General features: G+C 42.8%; 1 protein-coding gene across 2 annotated transcripts in view; it reads left to right on the top strand.

Annotated features, from left to right (window-relative positions):
• The window catches only part of LOC124555625 (TBC1 domain family member 22B), a 143,260-nt gene that overhangs the window by 29,513 nt on the left and 91,829 nt on the right, over positions 1–21,918 (top strand). For both annotated transcript variants that reach the window (XM_047129597.1, XM_047129596.1), the window contains exon 4: positions 18,129–18,284. In XM_047129597.1, the coding sequence (XP_046985553.1) occupies positions 18,129–18,284 (156 nt within the window). The remainder of the gene's footprint in view (positions 1–18,128; positions 18,285–21,918) is intronic.

Here is a 21,918-nt window from a genome sequence, read left to right as displayed (position 1 = left end):
TGTTCAACGTGTGCAGAAGGTTCACAGAGACAACCATACCGATACTGGTGCCTTCATTCTGGCTTTAGAGGGAATACCCTCCCAGAGAAGATCAAGGTTATGTGCTACAGATGTGACGTGAAGCCGTACGTCCCTCCACCTATGAGGTGCTTTTGGTGCTTAAATTTTGGGCACGTCTTCCCACTGTATGGCGGACCCTTTGTGTGGTGACTGTGGCCTCCCACTCCATGAGGGAAGCCCCTGTGTTCCAACCACCTGTGTGTGTCAATTGTGCTGACCGTCACTCCCCTCGCTCGCTGGATTGCTCGGCTTGCAAGAGAGACAAGAAGATCCAAGAATACAAGTCCCTGGATCGCCTGTCTTGTGCTGAGGCTCGCCAAAAGTATGAGAGACTCCATCCAGTGTCTCTATCTTCAACTTTTGCCTCTGTTACTCCATTTCTTCCTCCTACCTCGTCCTTACCCAGCCCTGTCCCCCTCTCCTGTCCACCTCCCCCTGCAGTTCCCATGACCTCCCATCAGGGAGCCTCTCCCCCTCCCAGGCCAAAGAAGTGTCCCCTTCTTCAGCATCTGACGGTGATTGGGCTCCCTCCTGGGACACCTGTCCCTTGGTGTCTCTCAGGCCAGAAGATTCTTACCACCACTCGGCCATGAGGCGCACCATCTGTGCGGCCCCCCAGGTCACCCGCTCTGGTTCTAGATCTTGCAGAAGCCTGTATCCCCCTATGCCCTGCCCTGCTCCACCTCAGAAAGAGAAGAAGAAGAAACATAAATCCCAAGACAAGATGCCCCCGATGGTGCCATCTCCCCCCTCACAACCTGAGTCTAATATCTTATTATTGATGTCACACCATCCTTGTCGGTGACGACTACTGATAGTGACCTGACCTCCTCCTTGGCTTCTTCATGTTTACTTTGGACTCTCGCCACATGATCACCAGTGGAATTGCAACAGATACCATCGTCACCTACCAGAAATGCAAGGTCTTGTCTCCTCCTATTCTGTGTTCTGTCTTGTTCTTCAAGAAACTCATTTTCATAATGACCACTCTCCAACATTTCATGGTTATCGGGCATCCTGTCGGAAACATGCTGGCCCCGGAGTAGTATCTGGTGGGATCTGCATTTTGGTTCGCTCCGATGTCATTAGTGACTGGATCCCCGTACGTACCAACTTGGAAGCGATAGTGGTTCAAGTGCAAAGGACTCTGGCTATCACCATTTGCAATGTCTACCTCCCTACAGGTAGGCCACTTCCTTACATTGCACTGTCTACCTTAATCCGGCAACTCCTGCCCTGTTCTCCTCCTTGGTGACTTCAGTGCCTACCATCCACTGTGGAGGAGTGTCACTTCAACGTGTAGGGGTATCCTAATTGACCAATTTATCATGGACCTCGATTTGTGTCTCGTCAATGATGGTTCCCCTACCCACTTCAGTGCCACTCATGGCATCTTCTCTGCTATCAGTCTCACGATCTCCTTCCCTACTCTCGTGGCTTTCCTACATTGGTCATCCCCTGATGACCTTTGTGACAGTGAACACTTTCTATTGATTCTATCATTCCCTTGCTGCCGCCAGTCAGACAGGCCCCCACATTGGGCATTCCGCCAGGCCAGTTGGCCTTTATATACGTCTGCTGTGAACTTTGACACCTCCCTCTCAAATTCTATTTCTGTAGTTGTGCAAAGCATCTTTGCCACTATTCCTCATGCTGCTGGCACTGCTGTCCCTCTATTTACAGGTCCCCCTCTTCATTGACCGGTACCGTGGTGGACTAAGGATGTCATAGTCACTGTCTACAACCGCCAACGGGCGCTGCATCAATTTAAGCGACACTCTTTACAGGCAAATGTCCTCACTTTTAAGCATCTCCGTGCTAGGGCTCATTACCTTATTAGACGGAGTAAAAAGGAATGCTGGGAGTGCCATGTTTCCTCCCCCTAGGGATGTAATGCCTCTTCATTGCAGGTTTGGTCCAAGCCCTGTGGCTCTCTGGGCCACCAGCTACAGTCAACTGTCCAGGGCCCGAACCTCCTAGGTGCTCTGTGCTCTGATCCATTGTTCCTCACAAAACACCTCGTGACACATTTTGCGATGGCATCGTTGTTCTCTTCCTACCCTACTTCCTTTCTCTGGCAGAAACACAGAGTAGAACAGACCCCCTTCTGTTTTGTCCTGCAGTAAGTTGAGCTCTATAATGCGCCCTTCACTGAATGGAAATTGGTGCAGGCTCTTAGCTCTTCATGAGACACAGCCCCAGGCCCAGATTTCATCCACAACCCAGATGATCCAACACTTGGATGTTCCCCAGAGGCAAACAGCTCCTCAGGGTCTTCAGCCACATTTGACTCACGAATGCTTTTCTGTCACAATGGTGAGACAGTATAGTTATCCCTCTCCTTAAGCCTGGGGAAAACCGATGTCTCGAGACAGCTACCACCCAATTAGCCTGATGAATGTACTTTGTTAACTGCTCGAAAGGATGGTCAGCTTCAGATTATGTTGGGCACTTGAATCTCAGGACCTTTTGTCCCCGTATCATTGTGGCTTCTGGGCAGTGCAATCTCCAAACTGACCATTTACTCCAATTGGAATCAGCCATCTGGCAGGATTGTACTCACCGCCGGCACCTTGTCGTTATCTTTCTTTGATCTACATAAGGTGTAAGACATTTTAGTTACCTCTATGACTGAGGGGTTTGTGGTCCCCTTTCAGTTTTTATCCATGAGTTTTTATCTCACCGGCTCTTCCATGTTTGGGTTCGAATTGGCACTCCACTCAGCTCCCCTCAGATTCAGGAGAATGGTATCCCACAGGGTTCGGCACTAAGGGTCGCACTCTTCCTCCTTGCCATCAATGGGCTTGTGACCTCTTGTTACCCCGGCATTGTATATCGACGATTTTTGCACCTGGTGCAGCTCCCACTCAGTAGCATCTGCTGAGCACCAGCTCCAAGGCACCATCCGATGGTCCCTCTGTGTGGGCCACTGCCCATGGCTTCCATTTATTTCCCTTCAAAATGTGGGTTATGCATTTTTGTCGTCAACCCACAGTACACCCTGATCCAGAACTTTATTTAGGCAACCAGCTCCTCGATGTAGGCACAGTCCCTTTCTTGGGCCTTATTTTTGATAACAAGGTGACATGCTGCCCCAAATTTGCAACTAAAGACTACATGTATGTGGAAGCGTAATTCTGTCTGCGTCCTGGCCCACACATCTTGGGGTGCAGACTGTTCCACGCTTCTTCATATTTACCGTGCTCTGATCTTGTCCAGTTTAGATTATGGTAGTCAGGTTTATAGCTTAGCAGCTCCTTCCACTTTGAAACTCTTTGACCCTGTCCATCATTGTAGTGTGTGTTTGTGGCTATTGGTGCCTTTCGCACTAGTCTTATTGATAGTCTCCTCACAGAAGCGGGCATTCCCCCTCTACACCTCTGATGGACTCAGCTCCTTGTTTCGTATGCAATCGCCATTCGCCAATTCCCCTGACCATCCTGTGTACCCTGTGCTCTTCGCCAATGTGGGGATGTCTCTCTCTTAACACCCGCCCACTGGTGGGATTGCCGGTTGGCATGAGTCTCACTTCCCTCTGTTGGGATCTCCATCTCCACTTACTGGACTGCACCCTGTGTCTTTCCTCCCATAACGCCCCCCCCCCCCCCCCCCCCTTGGATGATGCTTAGACCACAGATTGGAGCAGATCTATTCCAGGATCCTAAGGTCTCTCTCTGTCACTCCTGTGGTTTACCGGTGTCTTGTATGTGCCATCCTTGCAGAGTTCCAGGGTGCCACTATCTTTTACACTGATGGTTCTAAGACAATTGATAAGGTGGGATACGCTTTCAAGTTTCCTACTGGCTTTGAACACCATTTATTGCCGGCATCATGTAGTGTGTTCACAGCAGAGCTTCTAGCCATTCACAGGGCCCTCCTTGTTGATTCTCAGGCCTCCCCTCACAGTGTTTTAATTTGTTCAGACTCCATGAGCAGCCTGCAGGCTATCGACCAATGCTACTCTTGCCACCCTTTGGTATCTGCTATCCATGACCACCTCTCTGTCCTTGCGCGTGCTGCCTGTTCAGTCATCTTTCTCTGGGTCCCAAGAGAATGAAGTGGTTGACCGTTTGGCTAGAGAAGCAGTTACTTACCCCCTTTCCCTTTTGTGATTCCAACTGCGGATATACAGATCTATGTCAAATCTCTGTTTGCCCAAAAGTGGAATGCTATCTGGAGTGCTGCTGCTCATAGTAATAAACTCCGCACAATCAAGGAGTCTACAGCAGTTTGGCGCTCTTTCTTCCACTGCTCTCAGAAGGAGTCCACTGTTTTATGCCGTTAATGCATTGGTCATATGCAGCTCACCCATTGTTTCCTCCCAAATTACGACCCATCTTCACATGTAGTTGTGGAGACAGACTGACGATATCTCACATATTGGTGGATTGTCCCCTTCTTTCAGCCCTTTGTGTTAAGTATAGTCTTCCCTATTCTGTAAATTTGATATTAGAAGACGATCCATGGATGGTGGAACTGGTCCTCAGTTTCCTGTGTGAAAGTGGTTTTTATTTCCAGACATAATTTCCAGATATAAAGTTCTACTTTAGTCTTGGAGCAGGGGTAGGTTGGTTGTGGTTGGGACTTCTTTTACAGTCTTCTCGGTCTGATACCCCATGACCACCCCCATCTTTCCCAGTTTTTAGATTTGGTCTCACCTTTTATGCCTTTACTGTGTGTGTTTAATGATCACTATTTTACAATTTGACTCCTTTGACTGGATCCATCCACTTTTAGCAGACCCTCTTTCTTCTGTGACTCACTTTGGAATTGCGGGTTTGATGACCTCGTCGTATGGTCCCATAACCCCTCTCATTTAATCAGTCAATCAATCACTCAGTCTCAGACCATCTCCTCCTTTCTCCTCTCTTTCCATCTCCTCCTTTCTCCTCTCTTTCCATCTCCTCCTTTCTCCTCTCTTTCCATCTGCTCTTCACCACCTCCTCTCACCATCATCAAGGTATCACCCCCACTCCAACACCAGGCTGGTGGCTCTTAAGCCCACAGCATTTCTTTCCAGATAAGTAACATATGTACCAAGTTTGGTTGAAATAGATCCGGATTTTTAAGAGGAGCTTTTTACGTATGGCTTTGCCAGAATACATGCATGTCACATACATTTAACATGTTTCATGTACTAAAAGTAGTATGTACAATCTGCATATCGTGTTTACTATAAAATTAATATTTAGTGCTGTGCTGTTTAGTGTTTAATTTGAAGGGCTATCGTTAAGGAATACAAGAATGCTGTAAACTTAACTCCTGTATGATATACACTCTGTTATTGCAGCTATGGGTTGGTTGTACCAATCAATATCGGACGACGATATCGATCCATTACATAATGACGACGTCTTGTGTGATGTCCTCATAGTTGTGCATACAAAATTGAATTTGTTTTTATACTATTTTTGGAATGTTGATAATGATGACAGATCTGTAGTATAGTGTGATGTCTGTGTTAACAGTAGGAGGTGATAGTTTGGTCATAGAGTAGGTGAGAACTACAAATGTGAATACTGAATCACATAGAGATTGGACAAAAATATTGAAGCACTGAGAGAAATGCATGCTTGAACACAAATGCAGCTGCTAGCCAAGCCTGCAGGTGGCATTATTGTATTTAACCACAAATGGCACCTGCGGCAATTCCATCAGTATGTTGCAAGTATCAGTCTTGGCCAGTGTCCTGTGTAGTTGCAGTTTGTTCAGATAGTTGGTGCTCATGTGGTGGGTGCTTCTGTAACCAACCAACTGAATTGTTTGGTGTTTTAAGAGATTTATACTGCATACAGGGAAAGTGGAAGAACATCATCCTCTAAGCCACAACACATACAAAATTGTGTGTTGAGTGACTGTAATGTACAGTCATTGAAGAGCATTGTGAAGAAAAGTAAGGTAGTGATAGCTGCAAAAGTTGCTGCAGAACTGAATGGTGCACCCCAGAACCCTGTCAACACCAACACGAAGGGAGCTCCATAAGCTGCAAATTGCAAGACATGCTGGAATTCCAAAACCATACATCATTGTGTTGTGGGTTGGCAGGAGAGCCAACACCGGGTACTAGAGGAAGCCGAAAGGCATGTGTTTTAGCTCACGCAGGCTGGCGTGAGGTCTGGAACAGGACAAGGAAATTAGACTTTAGAAAAACGGACGTAGCTGGTGGAATACTTAACTTTAATCCATTAATGGTGAACGTCGCTATTGACGGTACATGATTCACAGTATCAATAGTAACTGGTACTGGCGCCTTGCTAGGTCGTAGCAAATGACGTAGCTGAAGGCTATGCTAACTATCGTCTCGGCAAATGAGAGCGTATTTTGTCAGTGAACCATCGCTAGCAAAGTCGGTTGTACAACTGGGGCGAGTGCTAGGAAGTCTCTCTAGACCTGCCGTGTGGCGGCGCTTGGTCTGCAATCACTGATATTGGCGACACGCGGGTCCGACGTATACTAACGGACCGCGGCCGATTGAAAGGCTACCACCTAGCAAGTGTGGTGTCTGGCGGTGACACCACACATTGCTGCAAATGTGATGCCGAATTCATAAAACCTGTACTAAGGAGCAGTGGTAGAAAGTAATTTGGTTGGATGATTCTTGTTTCACAGTTTCCAACTTATGACCAAGTTACATCTGGCATACCATCCCAAGCCAGTGATGCAGACTGCTTCCTTCCGAGAATGAAATATAGCAGGGATTCAGTGATGATTTGGGCAGCTTTATCATTGTATTCCATGAGCCCCATGGTTACTCTGCAAGGTTGCATTACTGCCAAAGATTGTATAACGATTTTGGCTGATCAACTCCATCCCACGTTACAGTATTTATTCCCCAGTTGTGATGCTATGTTTCAAGGTGACAGAGGCCTGTTAATACAGCTTGCATCATCCAGGAATGGCTTTGTGAGCACAAGGATGAATTTTTGCATCTCCCCTGGCCACCACAGCCATCAGATCTCAGTATTACTTAGGCTTTGTGGTCTACTTTGGAGAAAAGGGTGCGTGGTCATTCACCTTCATCATTACCTGAACTTGGGCTCTGTCTTGCGGGAAGAATGGTTCACTGAAGTGCCAAAGAGACTGGTATAGGTATGCTTATTCAAATACAGAGATACGTAAACAGGCAGAACATTGGCGCTGTGGTCGGCAGCGCCTATGTAAGACGACAAGTCTCTGGCGCAGTTGTTAGATCGATTACTGCTGCCACAATGGCAGGTTATGAGACTTAAGTGAGTTTGAATGTGGTGTTATAGTTGGCCCATGAGCGATGGGACACAGCATCTCGAAGGTAGTGATGAAATGGGGATTTTCCCATACGACCGTTTCACGAGTGTACCATGAACATCAGCAGTCCGGTAAAACATCAAATCTCCAACATCGCTGTGGCTAGAAAAAGATCCTGCAAGAATGGGACCAATGGTGACTGAAGAGAATCGTTCAATGTGACAGAAGTGCAACCCTTCCGCTAATTGCACAGATTTCAGTGCTGGGCCATCAGCAAGTGTCAATTTGTGAACCATCATCGATGTGGGCTTTTGGAGCTGAAGGCCCATGCCTGTAGCCTTGATGACTGCATGATACAAAGCTTTATGCCTTGCCTTGGCCCGTCAACACAGACATTGGACTGTTGATGACTGGAAACATGTTGCCTATACCAACGAGTCTCATTTTAAATTGTATTGAGTGGGTAGACGTGTACGGGTATGGAGACAACCTCATGAATCCATGGACCCTACGTCAGCAGGGGAGTGTTCAAGCTTGTCAAGGTCCTGTAATGGTGTGGGGTATGTGTAGTTGGAATGATAAGAGACCCCTGATACCTCTAGATACAACTGTGACAAGTGACACGTACGTAAGCATCCTGTCTGGTCACCTGCATCCCTTCATCCGACAGACTTGGGCATTCCATCAGGACAATGCGACACCCTACACATCCAGAATTGCAACAGAGTGGCTTCAGGAATGCTCTTCTGAGTTTAAACACTCCCACTGGCCACGAAACTCCCCAGACATGAACAGTATTGAGCATATCTGGGATGCCTTGAAATGTGCTATTGAGAAGGGATCTCCACCCCATCATACTCTTAGGGATTTATGTACAGCCGTGCAGGATTCATGGTGTCAGTTCCCTCCAACACTACTTCTGACAATAGTCGAGTCCATGCCACATAGTGTTGCGGCACTTCTACTTTCTCTTGGGAGCCCTATATGATATTGGGCAGCTGTACCAGTTCCTTTGGCTCTTGGATGTATAGGCATGGTAATGTGTCGTATTTTTGGTGTTTTCATATTTTTGGTGCATACATACTGACCTGTAGTGTAGCAGCAGGTCTATGTTAAGCTGAAAGATAACAATTTGTGTGCGAATTGGCGAAGCCAACAAATCTGAAGTCATGAAAGTCACTATAATTTTTGCTATGGTGTTTAATTTATGCATATTGGATTTCTGTGGGTAACTTACATCTGCTGTTTTGATGACATACCAGGTGTACAAGTATGAAATGCGGATTTCAGACAACAGATGTTGCACCAATGCAGTTTGTGCAATATACATTTGACAGTGCACCATTTTGTTGTGTCATTAACAAGTGTCATCTGCCCATGTGTGATAAATTGGAAAAGTGCGTGCGTAGTGTTTTGTTCAGTATGTCGAAATTTATATGGAAGAAAGAGCATTCATGGACCGCATTAATGGTTTGTTTTGATTTGATGAAAACTGCCGCTGGATGATACCGATTACCTCAAGAAGCTTATGATGAGCATGCTCCATCACAAGATACGTATGAATGATGGATCCGGTGTTCAAAAAAATGGTGACTTCGATGTTGCTGACAAGGAACATGGGAAACCACAAAAAATATGAAGATGTGACATTGGAAGCGTTGTTGAATGAAGATGATTCTCAAACACAGAATCAACTCACTGACTAATTGGGCATTAATCAACAAAGTATTTTCAATTGGCTGCGAGAGATCGGAAAGATTCAGAAGACCGGTAGGTGGGTACCACATGAGTTGAATTACAGGCAAATGGAAAAGTGCAAAAACACATGTGGGATTTTGGTTGCTCGGTACAAAAGGAAGTCATTTTTGCATCACATAGTTACAGAGAATGAAAAGTGAATTCATTTTGAGAATCCCAAGTGCAATCAATCATGGGTAGACCAAGGCACACCATGTTGGAAGCACTCGGCTAAGAAGTTCTACCCCATGCGGCTTACTCACCAGACTTGGCTCCTTCCGATTAGCACTTGTTTGTGTTGATGGATCACGCACTTGCTGAGCAGCGCTTTGAGTTTTATGAAGGTGTGAAAAAATGGCTTTATGAATGGTTTGCAGCTAAAGTGGAAAATTTTTAGTGGTTACAAATTAGCCAAAAGCTGGGGAAAATGTATAACAAATGATGGAGCATATTTTGAATAAAGCACTATTTATCATTTTTCTGAGTTTAATATGTTTCTTGAGATAAAAAGTCCGCATTTCATACTAGTACAACTCGTAATAGCTCAAAGGAGATGGCTGGTATCGGTAGGTTGAGTATTTCCCCACCTAGTGCCAAGAAAGTTTAGAAATGGAATGTGCCATTAGTGCCGTCATTCCTCAACAATTGTGCCATTTGTTTGTAGACAAACAATGGTATACCAATGCTTAGAAGTGGAGACTTGTCAGATGAGTTATGAAATTTTGTCTGTTTTCTAGTCTTATGTAGATGACTTAATAAAGATATTTAACCAGTTGTTTCTCAACATTGTCAGATGTTCTGACTGGATTGTGGTTGTTGGTTTGATCTTGATGTCTGGGCTGCCAGATGCAATTGGTTTGACAACATCTTGTAGATCGTGCTACACATCTCAAAAAAAGGTTTGCATCACCTCGGTTCCGAGAGTTCCGGAACCTGTATAGAGAATTGGAATAAAAATCAACATAAACATCATTTTGCCCTTTTTATTGCTCATGAAAACCATACATTGCATGTTGTACCACCATACAGCGAGACCTTCAGAGGTGATGGTCCAGATGGCTTTCACACCGTTATCTCTAAGACCCAATACCATATCCTCTTGCATTGATGCATGCCTGTATTCGTCGAGGCATAGTATCTACAAGTTCATCAAGGCACTGTTGGTCCAGATTGTCCCACCCCTCAACGGCAGTTCGGCGTAGATCCCTCAGAGTGGTTGGTGGGTCTCGTCGTCCGTAAACAGCCCATTCCTATCTGTCTCAGGCATGTTCGATAGGGTTGATGTCTGGAGAACATGCTGGCCTCTCTAGTCGAGCGATGTCGTTATTCTGAAGGAAGTCATTCACAAGATGTGCACGATGGGGTGCGAATTGTTGTCCTCGAAAACGAATATCTTGCCAATATGCTGCTGGTATGGTTGCACTATCAGTTGGAGGATGGCATTCACATATCGTACAGCCATTACGGCATCTTCCATGACCACCAGCGGCGTACTGTGGCCCCACATATGCCACCCCAAAACAGCAATGAACCTGCTGCACTCGCTGGACGCTGTGTCTAAGGAGTTCAGCCTGACCGGGTTGCCTCCAAACACGTCTCTGATGATTATTTGGTTCAAGGCATATGCGACACTCATCGGTGAACAGAATGTGATGCCAATCCTGAGCGGTCCATTCGGCATGCTGTTGAGCCCATCTGTACTGCGCTGCATGGTGATGTGGTTGCAAAGATGGACTTCGCCAAGCATGTCGGGAGTGAAGTTGCGCATCATGCAGCCTATTGCGCACAGTTTGAGTCGTAACACGACGTCCTGTGGCTGCACGAAAAGTATTATTCAACATTGTGGCATTGCTGTCACGGTTCCTCTGAGCCATAATCCGTAGGTGGCGGGCATCCACTGCAGTACTAGCCCTTGGGCGGGCTGAGCAAGACATGTCTTAGACAGTTCCTGTCTCTCTGTATTGCCACCATGTCCAACATCGCTTTGGTTCACTCTGAGACACCTGGACACTTCCCTTGTTGAGAGCCCTTCCTGGCACAAAGTAACAAGGTGGGCGCGATCGAACCGCGGTACTGACCGTCTAGACGTGGTTGAACTACAGACAACAAGAGCTGTGTACCTCCTTCCTGGTGGGACAACTGGAACTGATCGGCTGTCTGACCCCCTCCGTGTAATAGACGCTGCTCATACATGTTTGTTTTCATCTTTGGACGGGTTTAGTGACATCTCTGAACGATCAAAGGGACTGGGTCTGTGATACAATGTCCACAGTCAACATCTATCTTCAGGAGTTCTGGGAACTGGGATGATGCAAAACTTTTTCTGATGTGTGTATTTTGTTCTTTCAGTTTTCTTCAACTGAACCAACTCTAACTTTGTGAGAACTTAGATATGCTTCATGGTACTTTTATTTTCCAGTGGCTGTCTCACAATTCATCCCTATCTCTCTTCATTTTGTGCTTGTGATGTCTGCATGTGCACTTGAACTATTGTTGCTTGTGATATTCATCCTGTTACTGGACATTTGACAGGAACTTGCCCTTAGCCCCGCCTCCCTATTGGTAATGAATCCCACTCCTTACAATGCCCTCAGCGGCATTTTAGCGAGAAGGAAGTACTTCTCCGATCGATTTATCACTAACCTGGTGTCTTGCTGCTTCAGTAGTCCCTCGTTGCACAGTAGTAGTGCTCAGGCGCCAGGTTTCATGTAGGCTGCGATCTTACTGAAGTGGAGTGTTTCGTGATGCCAATTGTTAAATGTCAACAACATTTTGTACTATACTCGTTTTAATAAAGAAAATACTTTGAAACACACTTCAAAGAATTTCCAATATGGTGTCTCTTGGCTACACCGTTATTCAACCCTTTACAACACATTAACACATTTCTCACTTTCCATACTCTTGATATTGTAAGATCCTACTCCCGAATAGTCGGATCTTGTCCCTACTAAGATTGCACTACATTGCCTCCTATGATTTCATCACCAATGCTCCTTGCTGACACTTAATTGTCAAATGTACACACAGCCTGGCTGCTACTGAGCATTCCCAATCGCATAAATGTGCTTAATACTTAGCTTAAACATGTGAAGGGAATGCATGTATGCATTACATCCTGTGGTACCATTTTCTGTTGCTGTTGATATTCTCTCTCCATTTATCTCCAATGACTCCTATTGTATCTATACTGAGCCATTGCATTTCCATTTTCAGATTTTTTTTTTCGCTTCCCTACGTCATCGGACTTCTGACATCCCATGCTCTGACTTGTAGTGCTTTTGTTGGTTTTTCAATATTATTCTCATGGTTACCTCTCTCTTGGCAGTCCCCTCCAGGAGATCTGAATGGGAGAAAAGTGCGAGATCTGAATGGGAGACAAGTGCAGAAATTATCATGACACTTCTTCAGTGCAGTTTGTTTTTCCTGTGGATTCACATTATTTTTCTTTAATACAGTGGTTTCCATTGCCTTCTGCATCCTCATGTCATAGGGAAAATTGCTGCTTCTTCTGCCTTTATGAGCAGTTTCACACCACAAGGGCAAAAGGCTGCCACGAACTCTATCTGCATCTCCACCTTCTTTAACAAGGCTGTTGGCAGAAATTTGGTGACTACTTGCACCAGAAGTCTTCAGCTGTTGCTGCTGATGATTGTTCTTCAAAATCTAAGCAGTGACTAGGATCAGAATTTTGACCCCAGGGCCTTTTGATTAGTAGTCAGAGACACTGCCCCAAGACAGTGGTCTATTACTGCCATTTATAGCTTACAGTAGTCACATTAGAGGGCATGCAAAATTAAAAATCAGTTGATAAGACAATATAATCTTTATAACAAAAGATGAGAGATTTTTCAGTGGTCGTGGTTCATTTGAATCTAATTATTAATAATAATGTGCAGGGTGTATACGCTCCAAGACAACCGGGAAATCAGGAAAAACCCAGGGAATTTTTTCATCTGGGAGAAAACTGGGACTTTTTTAGAATTCCAGGAATTTTTCATTGTTTTAGTTTTCAGTTAAATTTTTGTAGTTTGGACTGGTAAGAACTGATGCTCCAACAAAGAATTTTACCTTGGCCTGCTACTGCAAAATAATACTGCAGCAATAAAACATAAACGAGGAAAAAAAACCTTAAGTTGCAGAGGAAATGTACAATTTACAACAACAAAACACAGTCTACACACAAACGTCTGCCAACAGCAAAATGTGTCAAAAGCTTTAGGATGAAGATGATGCAATACTTCATAACAACAAACTGCTTCCAATGGGCGTGATGTCACAACAGTTTATATTAGGTTCGTTTGAGCAGTTGCCAGTGGGCTTATGCACATGCACAGTTGAGTTGCATATGAGCAGTACCTTCTCCAAGTTCTGGCTAGTTGAAGTGCAGCTGTAGCAACAAGCAGCCAGATGCTACCCGAAAAATTTTTCTGGTGCGTCCAACCTGCCAGATTCGTGCATGCGCAGAGAAGTCTGAGTTGTTGTGGGATTAGGGGGCAGTCTCCACGTGAACTGTGTTTACGTTTAGTGGTTTTGCTGTTTCCTCTTGGTTTACAGCTCTCACATCAAACGAAAACAAAACAGATTTCTGTGACCACGAGCTATAAAGTGAATTAAAATACATTCACATAATTATGGAAGGTTAAAATATGTTGTTAGTTTCAGTTTTCTGATTTTATTATATTTCCAGGTTTTTCGTAGTTGCACATTATTGCCTTGCAGAACAATGAATTTATTTTTATCGGTTTGCTAAAAAAAATTTGCCTTCAATTAATCTTTTCTGCAGAGGCAGCCAATTTATTTGAAACACTATTACTAGTGTCAGTTATTTGCAGAATTTCATCTACACTTTATCTTCTGGGACGTATGGCATTATGCCATAATAAAGAACTAAACATGAGATAATACAGTACAGGTACTCCAAGAAAATTTGCATTCCCGAAAACCACACTGGAAAGTTTCATATGAGGTTGGGGCCTACTTTTTTTGTGAATCTGGAAATACAAATGTGCCCTTTAAGTCAAATTATGCCTTTTCGTATAGTTTACAAAATTCCGATGCTCTTGGAATATCCTCTGATGTCCTGTTTCAGTAATGACATAATGTAAGATCTCTTGATGCTATATACATACGAATATGCGAAATCCCCAAGATTGTCGGTCTTTCACAGAAGCTCAAAATTTAGTGCGGACTTCAATGTGGGATGCTTATAACACTTTCCACAATGAAACTTTGTCTTGAAACCTGGCAGAAAATCCAAAGAGATTCTGGTCATATGTGAAGTATGTTAGCAGCAAGAAATAATCAATGCCTCCTCTGCGCGATAGCAATGGAGTTACTATCAAAGACAGTGCTGCCAAAGCAGAGGTACTAAACACAGCCTTCCGAAATGCCTTCATGAAAGAAGATGAAGTAAATATTCCAGAGTTCGAATCAAGAACAGCTGCCAACATGAGTAACATAGAAGTAAATATCCTCGGAGTAGTAAAACAACTTAAATCACTTAATAAAAGCAAGTCTTCTGGTCCAGACTGTATACCAATTAGGTTCCTTTCAGAGTATGCTGATATGTTAGCTCCATACTTGACAATCATATACAATCGTTTGCTCGACGAAAGATGCGTACACAAAGACCGGAAAGTTGCACAGGTCACACCAATATTCAAGACAGGTGGTAGGAGTAAGCCACTTAATTACAGGCCCATTTCATTAACATCGATATGCAGCAGGATTCTGGAACATATATAGTGTTCGAACATTATGAATTACCTCGAAGAAAACGGTCTATTGATACGCAGTCAACATGGGTTTAGAAAACATTGTTCTCGTGAAATACAAATTGCTCTTTATTCGCATGAAATGTTCAGTGCTATTGATAAGGGATTTCAGATCAATTCCGTATTTCTGGATTTCCAGAAGGCTTTTGACACGGTACCACACAAGCGGCTCATAGTGAAATTGCGTGCTTATGGAATATCGTCTCAGTTATGTGAGTGGATTTGTGACTTCCTGTCAGAGAGATCACAGTTCGTAGTAATTGACGGGAAGTCATTGAGTAAATCAGAAGTGATTTCTGGCGTTCCACAAGGTAGTGTTATAGGCCCTTTGTTGTTCCTTATGTATATAAACAATTTGGGAGACAATTTGAGCAGCCATCTTAGGTTGGTCGCAGATGACGCTGTCGTTTATCGACCAATAAAGTCATCAGAAGATCAAAACAAATTGCAAAACAATTTAGAAAAGATATCTGAATGGTTTGAAAATTGGCAGTTGACTCTAAATAACGAAAAGTGTGAGGTCATCCACATGATTGCTAAAAGGAATCTGTTAAACTTCGGTTCCACAATAAATCAGTCAAATATAAAAGCCGTAAATTCAACTAAATACCTAAGAATTACAATTACTGACAACTTAAATTGGAAGGAACACACAGAAAATGTTGTGGGGGAAGACTGTGTTTTATTGGCAGGACACTTATAAAATGTAACAGCTCTACTAAGGAGACTACGTACACTACGCTTGTCCATCCTCTTTTAGAATACTACTGTGCGGTGTGGGATCCTTACCAGATAGGACTGATAGAGTACATCGAAAAAGTTCAAAGTAGGGCAGCACGTTTTGTATTATCACGAAATATGGGAGAGAGTGTCACTGAAATGATACAGAATTTGGGCTGAACATCATTAAAAGAAAGGGGTTTTCCTTGTGATAGAATCTTCTCACAAAATTCCAATCACCAACTTTCTCCTCCGAATGCAAAAATATTTTGTTGACACTGACATACATAGGGAGAAACGATCACCACGATAAAATAATGGAAATCAGAACTTGTACTGAAAGATGTTCGCATTCGTTCTTTTCGCCCGCTATATGAGATTGGAATAATAGAGAATTGTGAAGGTGGTTCGATGAACCCTCTGCCAAGCACTTAAATGTGATTTGCAGAGTATCCATGTATGCGTAGATGTAGATGATGTATGTGGGCTGCCTACGTCATTGTAGGTGCGCAGGCCCAGTAACGCCATTTTCTGGCTCTCTGACAACTGCTGAAACGAATTGTAATAGGTCACAGTAAAAATAATGCGGTTAGTGGTTTGAAAAGTGTTACTTTCAAAGTACATTTTATTTTATGCAATACAAGTTATGTTAAGTGTGTGAACATGTTTTGAATTTCTTAAAGCACAGAGCATTTGATTCTCATTTAAAGCTTAACACTTTGAGGGCCAGTCACTTAGAAGAATTTCAAGCTGAGAAGACCAGACATTTACGCCATTACTTAAAATTTTACTGGCACATTTGTGTGGTGTATCGACAAAAAGACAAATATTATATGTGAAAGCTTAGTTTTTCTTGTAGTTACACTATGTACTTTAATTGAAACCATTAACTTTTCCTATTTTAGTGTTCGCAGTACTTAACAGTGATGTTACTATAGGCTGAATAGGCCTACGTCATGTGCCCTATGCTCTGAATCACTACATTTACATGCGACACATCTTCGGAAGGACAAAAACAGTGTTTGGGAAATCTGTCATGTTTGTATGTTAAGGTCTGAAGCGGATTTGCTAACCCAGTTAACTATGGCACCTGGAAAACAGTTGATATAGTTTATGACTTAGTCAGTACAATCGCAATTTCTCTTCAGTTAGACGAGATGTAAACAGCTTCAGTCTAATATTTCTACTACACTATACAAAAAGCCGCTCCATCAATATTAGGTGAAATTTTCAGAAAACAAGACAAAACCTGACAGTCCAAGCACATTTCTGTACTGGTTCCGTTTACATGGGAGCGGTAATCGATTGCGGACTTGGGAAACTGGCAACAGGAAGCGGATTTCCAGAATTGATTTTGCAGTGTTTACATGACCACCCAGAAGCTGTATTCGGTTTACGAAATCCGCTTTTGGAAGCCCCATATAAACACGATGAATATCTGCTGTCATCGGGTGATGAGATTTTGTGACTTGAGCTATAATTGACTTACAAAAGCGCATCGCAATCTCGGCTTCAGTGCTTCAGAAACTAACGTTAGGTGTTTGGTGGAATTCGACTATGTACTTTTGTAATATGAAAATATGCAGCGTACGTGTTGCTACAAATCAAAGATTTTTCAAAAATGCATTTTTTCCTGGGGTTTGCTTCCTAAAGTGGCGGGAGGTTCTACACCGGTTTATAAAACCTTAACCATTCAAAGGATTGATAAGTTTTACAAATCTGAGGGAAAGTATACTGTCACGTAACATGGAAAAAGTGTATTTTCACCTGGGAGAAAGTGTATTTTTTTAACCGGCAAATCTGAGAAAAATCCAGGAATTTTTTTCCTTGTCCAAGTATACACCTTGATGTAGCTTCCTGCTTCCTAAGAATATACCTCAGAGCAAGTTGAGTAAAGAGCAAGCTACCGTATACTGGCATTTCTCTGGAGCATACTAGTGATTGGCTTATTAAAAATGCCAAATTCTTTATTTACAAGACCAAAAGCATTTTTTGAAGCTCCATGAGTTTTAAAATGCCTGTAGTTAAAAATAGCTTCCTCATTTCCATAAAATGAAACCATATGTACGTGTAAAACTAAAATAATGTTGTTACTGACAAAAACGTAGGTCATAATGTCTGGCAACTTCCAAGGAGAAAAGGAATTGTATCACCATTTCTGACTATTTTTTCCCAGTATTACTTTTGTTAAAAATTCAGCTGTCACCTTTATTTCCAGTATCTGTGTATAAACTGATAGTCTTATCGGTGATACATCTACGATAATTGAGAAAACTTCTTTTCAACAGATCTATAGGTCACCAGGGAAGAAAGATGTCCATACTCCATCACAGATTGGTCATGACTCGTGCTAAGATACATCTTAAATAAACTGCTTGATAAAAATTACATCACAATGCAACTGCTGTGAATATGCCCTGAAGTAACTTTAGACATCAGTCACTTCATAAGAATTTTACACTTATGCTGTATTGTGACTGTGGTGGTGGTGGTGGTGGTGGTGGTGGTGGTGGTGGTGGTGGGCGGTAGTATTAGTAATTCTGTGTTCCATACCTTAGTAGTTCTGCATTTTATGGGTGTCTTAATATGAATTTGTTCTTCATTTTCCAGATGTAAAGATTTCTAAACGAGTGGCACAATCAGCTGCAATGACAGTGATTAACAGTCATCGCCATACTTCCTCCGAAGCAGCATTTGCTGATATTTCTCCACATACGCAGAATTTCAAATGTGAGGGAAATGTGCTTACCTTTTCTGCAAAAAGAGGTAAGATCTATATAAAAAAATCTCCAGTGTATCAAAGAAAGTCAGTCGAGAAAACCAATTTTATGAGACAGAATTGTTGGCCATCCGTTTCCTTCAATAGGCAAAATGTGTAACACTACCCATCTCTGTATCCAAGATTGCTGATACATGTGTGTGTGGTGGCATTTGACTCTGAGGTAACCTGGTCCGAATCCTGGTGGTGGATGAAATTTTCACTGCCAGTATGTGGTCAGGAAATGGGGGAGAGGTGGTAGTGTAAAGTTCCTGGTCACCAGTCTTTGCACCAATGTCCTGGATTAAATTCCAAACCCCTCTGCATTGTCTCATGAAGTGCTGATGGTTATCCTTCTGTCAGATGCAGATGTTAAGTTCGGCAGCCCCTTAGGTGTTATTAGAGAGGAGTAGGCTATGTGCTAGTGCTGAGTTTCACCACACTCTTCACTGATCATCATTGTACAACACAAACATGACATTATACTACACACACATCCATGAAATTCACGCACACTCAACAAATAAATGTACAACACAACTCTCATATAACCACAAGGAAAGAGACCAGTGTGCGTGGAGGAAGAACACCCTTTCCTACAGATGGATGAACACACCTCGTGGGATATCCCAGCCAACAGTACCGAATGATGTTTACATTTGTGTGTTCAGTACTGCCGGTAGATGCATATGAAAGTAAAAGTGAGACATTTCCTAGCTTTGGGAACCATAGTTTCTTCCTCAGGGAGGAGAGATGGTTAGGTTGTCGAAAGTTAAAAAGGAAGGGCATGTCACTTAGGTCCCAGTATGAGAGGTGCCCATCTGTAGTGAGGGCAAGGATAGACAAAGATCAAGGGAGAAGCATCAGTGAGAGTAGGTCAGAGATGGTGCATTAGTAACTAAAGTGTGAACTTTAGTCCAGAGATAAGGTCAGAGTGAGAGGTAAAGGTAGACTAGGGGGAAAAGGGATGAATAGTGCAATCAATAATTAAGACAGGGAAAAAGTAGTCATAGAGGGTGGGATGTATTAATGGAAATTAAGTCCAATAGGATGTAGAGGTATGGGGATGTGTTGGAGGGCAAATTCGCATCCCTGGAGTTCAGGAAAACTAGTATCAGGTGGGAGGATAGGAATCACTCAGGTCCCTTCAGTTATACTGTTGAGCATGTTTAGCAACTAGGTACTGGGTGTCCTCAAGGCAGACAGTTCTTCTTTGCCCATTCATACTCTTAGCCAATTTGACTCAACAGACCTGAGTGCTTGCTACACCACATGGGCTATTTAGATCTGCCCACCTGATACTAGTTACCCTGAACTTTGGAGACAGGAGCTTGCCCTCCAACATACCGTATTTACTCGAACCTAAGCCGCACATTTTTTCCGGTTTTTTTAATCCAAAAAACCGCCTGCGGCTTACAATCGAGTGCAAAGTAAGCGGAAGTTCTGAAAAATGTTGGTAGGCGCTGCCACAACTGACTTCTGCTGTTGAATACATGTAGCGCTACACAGTCATGCTTTGCAGGCACAAAGATAAATACTGGCGCCAAAACCTCTGCATCAGTAAATAAATTTTTTTTAAAAAAAGGTAGAAGACGTGCTTTTTTCTCCGCCGTGAGTTTTGACCCCTGCATTGCATTGTAAGTAAGCGCTGCAGTAACAACAAATAGCAGTCTCTTGCCATTGTTTCGCCAATGAGACAATTCCTCCCTTTTTATTGTCAGTGGCGGTAGCGCACACAAAAGCAAGCCATGCCGCGAGTGGCGACAGGTCGTAAACACTCATTATAATGAATGCGACAAACAGTGCATGACACAGTACAATAATGCATTTTCAGCTTAGAGTGACGTAAACACCTGTAACAAAGAGAACGGCACTTATTAGATCAAAGCAAAATAAGCAATCGATTCAAACCAGACAAAGCACGTGAAAAAGGAAGGGTACCCGTATAAATACAGACGAAGCGCCAGACTCATAGCATTGGCTACCTGGTAAAGCTTAACTGCTAAGCTTACGACTCGAACCAAACTACTATAGCTTTATCTTCATCCATTCGACCTAAATTGTGTCTCATGTTACAATGCACCAACTTTGTTTCGATTTGGAGGTGCGGTCTAAAACTTGTCTCTCCCCTTGAATTTCGAGTCTCAAATTTTAGGTACGGCTTAGATTTGGGATAATTTTTTTTTCCTTGATTTCGAGTCTCATTTTTCAGGTGCGGCTTAGATTCGAGTAAATACGGTATCTGTTCATCCTGACACATTCTTGTACAATCTTCTTTAACACACACACCCACGCAGTGTGAGAATTGTGAAGGTGTTTTATGATGAATGTGTAAATAATCGACCCTCCTTTATATGTATAACGTGACCCCGACCACTTCAGTTGCAGTCTGTCAGTGATGGTGTAAACCTGTCTGCCCCACTGCTAGTTTTCACTGAGAAGTAACAATGAGCAGTGAGACTGCAATTCATCATAGATTTTCATCACAATACAGGGACAGTGTGTGTGTCACATAAAACTCTTTATTTGTCTGTTAAGTGGTTTGAAAGTGCCCAGACGAGTATGACATGTGAAGAGGAACAGGACGACTGTCAATGTCCACCATTGTCCAAAAGATTCAGTAAGCCCAAGAGATGCTTTTAGTTGACATGCGAGTTACTATCAGTATAGTGGCGTCCTTTTGGACATCAGTCATGGTTCTTCCTAACATATCCTCCACGACCAACTCCGCTTCTGTAAGGTTTCTGCATGACAGGTACTGAGATGACTTCCTAAAGAACTTGAGATCACATGTGCTGACTTCAGCTTGATCATTCCTACAGGGAAGGTGGTCCATTTTTGACTAGGATAGTTATCAGTGATGGAACATGAGTGCACCATTGTGAGCTAGGATCAAACTGCCAGAGTATGGATTGGAAAAAGAGATGTTATACTAACTATTTTTTGGGATGCAGATGGGCATATGCTGCAAGAGTAGGGGAGAGTGTTGTGTCTTGGTACACTTTTCAGACTTTTGCCTCTAGTGAGCCCTGTACTAGAAGTTTAATATATTCCATTTGTAAATGACTGCACTCACTTATTAAGTACTGCAGTCTTTTTGTGAAATCACAAAAGTTACTCCAGAAAATTAAGGCTGTTCCAGATACAACAACATGTTCTGAGGTACAACTTGATCGTGTATCTATGAACAAATATTCTACTGAAACTTAAAACCGTTGCAATCAAGGAACAAATATTCTATTAAAATGTAAAAGCATTGCAATCAAAAAAATCTTGTCAGTACTATATTTGTCTGTTTGTTACATTATTACTCTACTGCAAACCAATAATCAGTAAGTAAAATCAGTTTAAGCAGAAGCATTGTCAAAAACCAGTTACAAGTTAAATACATTTTGAGGTGGAAACTATTGAAATGTAACACACATTTCCATTTTCAAGACAGGTAAAATTGTTTGGACATTAAAGAAAGTCAGTTTGGAAGTATCATGTGTTCCATGGTAAAAGATGTTTTCATGTTTCAAGGTACAAGGTGGTACATGATTTGCAGAGTATGGCTTAACTGTCCACATGTTATATAAGTAGCTCTAAAAATACATATTATTTTACTCTCCATAAAATTCTGTACCTAAAGAATTAACAGTA

Source organism: Schistocerca americana, chromosome X (genome assembly GCF_021461395.2).
Source record: "Schistocerca americana isolate TAMUIC-IGC-003095 chromosome X, iqSchAmer2.1, whole genome shotgun sequence".
NCBI lineage: Eukaryota > Metazoa > Arthropoda > Insecta > Orthoptera > Acrididae > Schistocerca > Schistocerca americana.
Note: the sequence above shows the minus strand (reverse complement) of the source record. Positions and strands in the feature narration are given on the sequence as shown.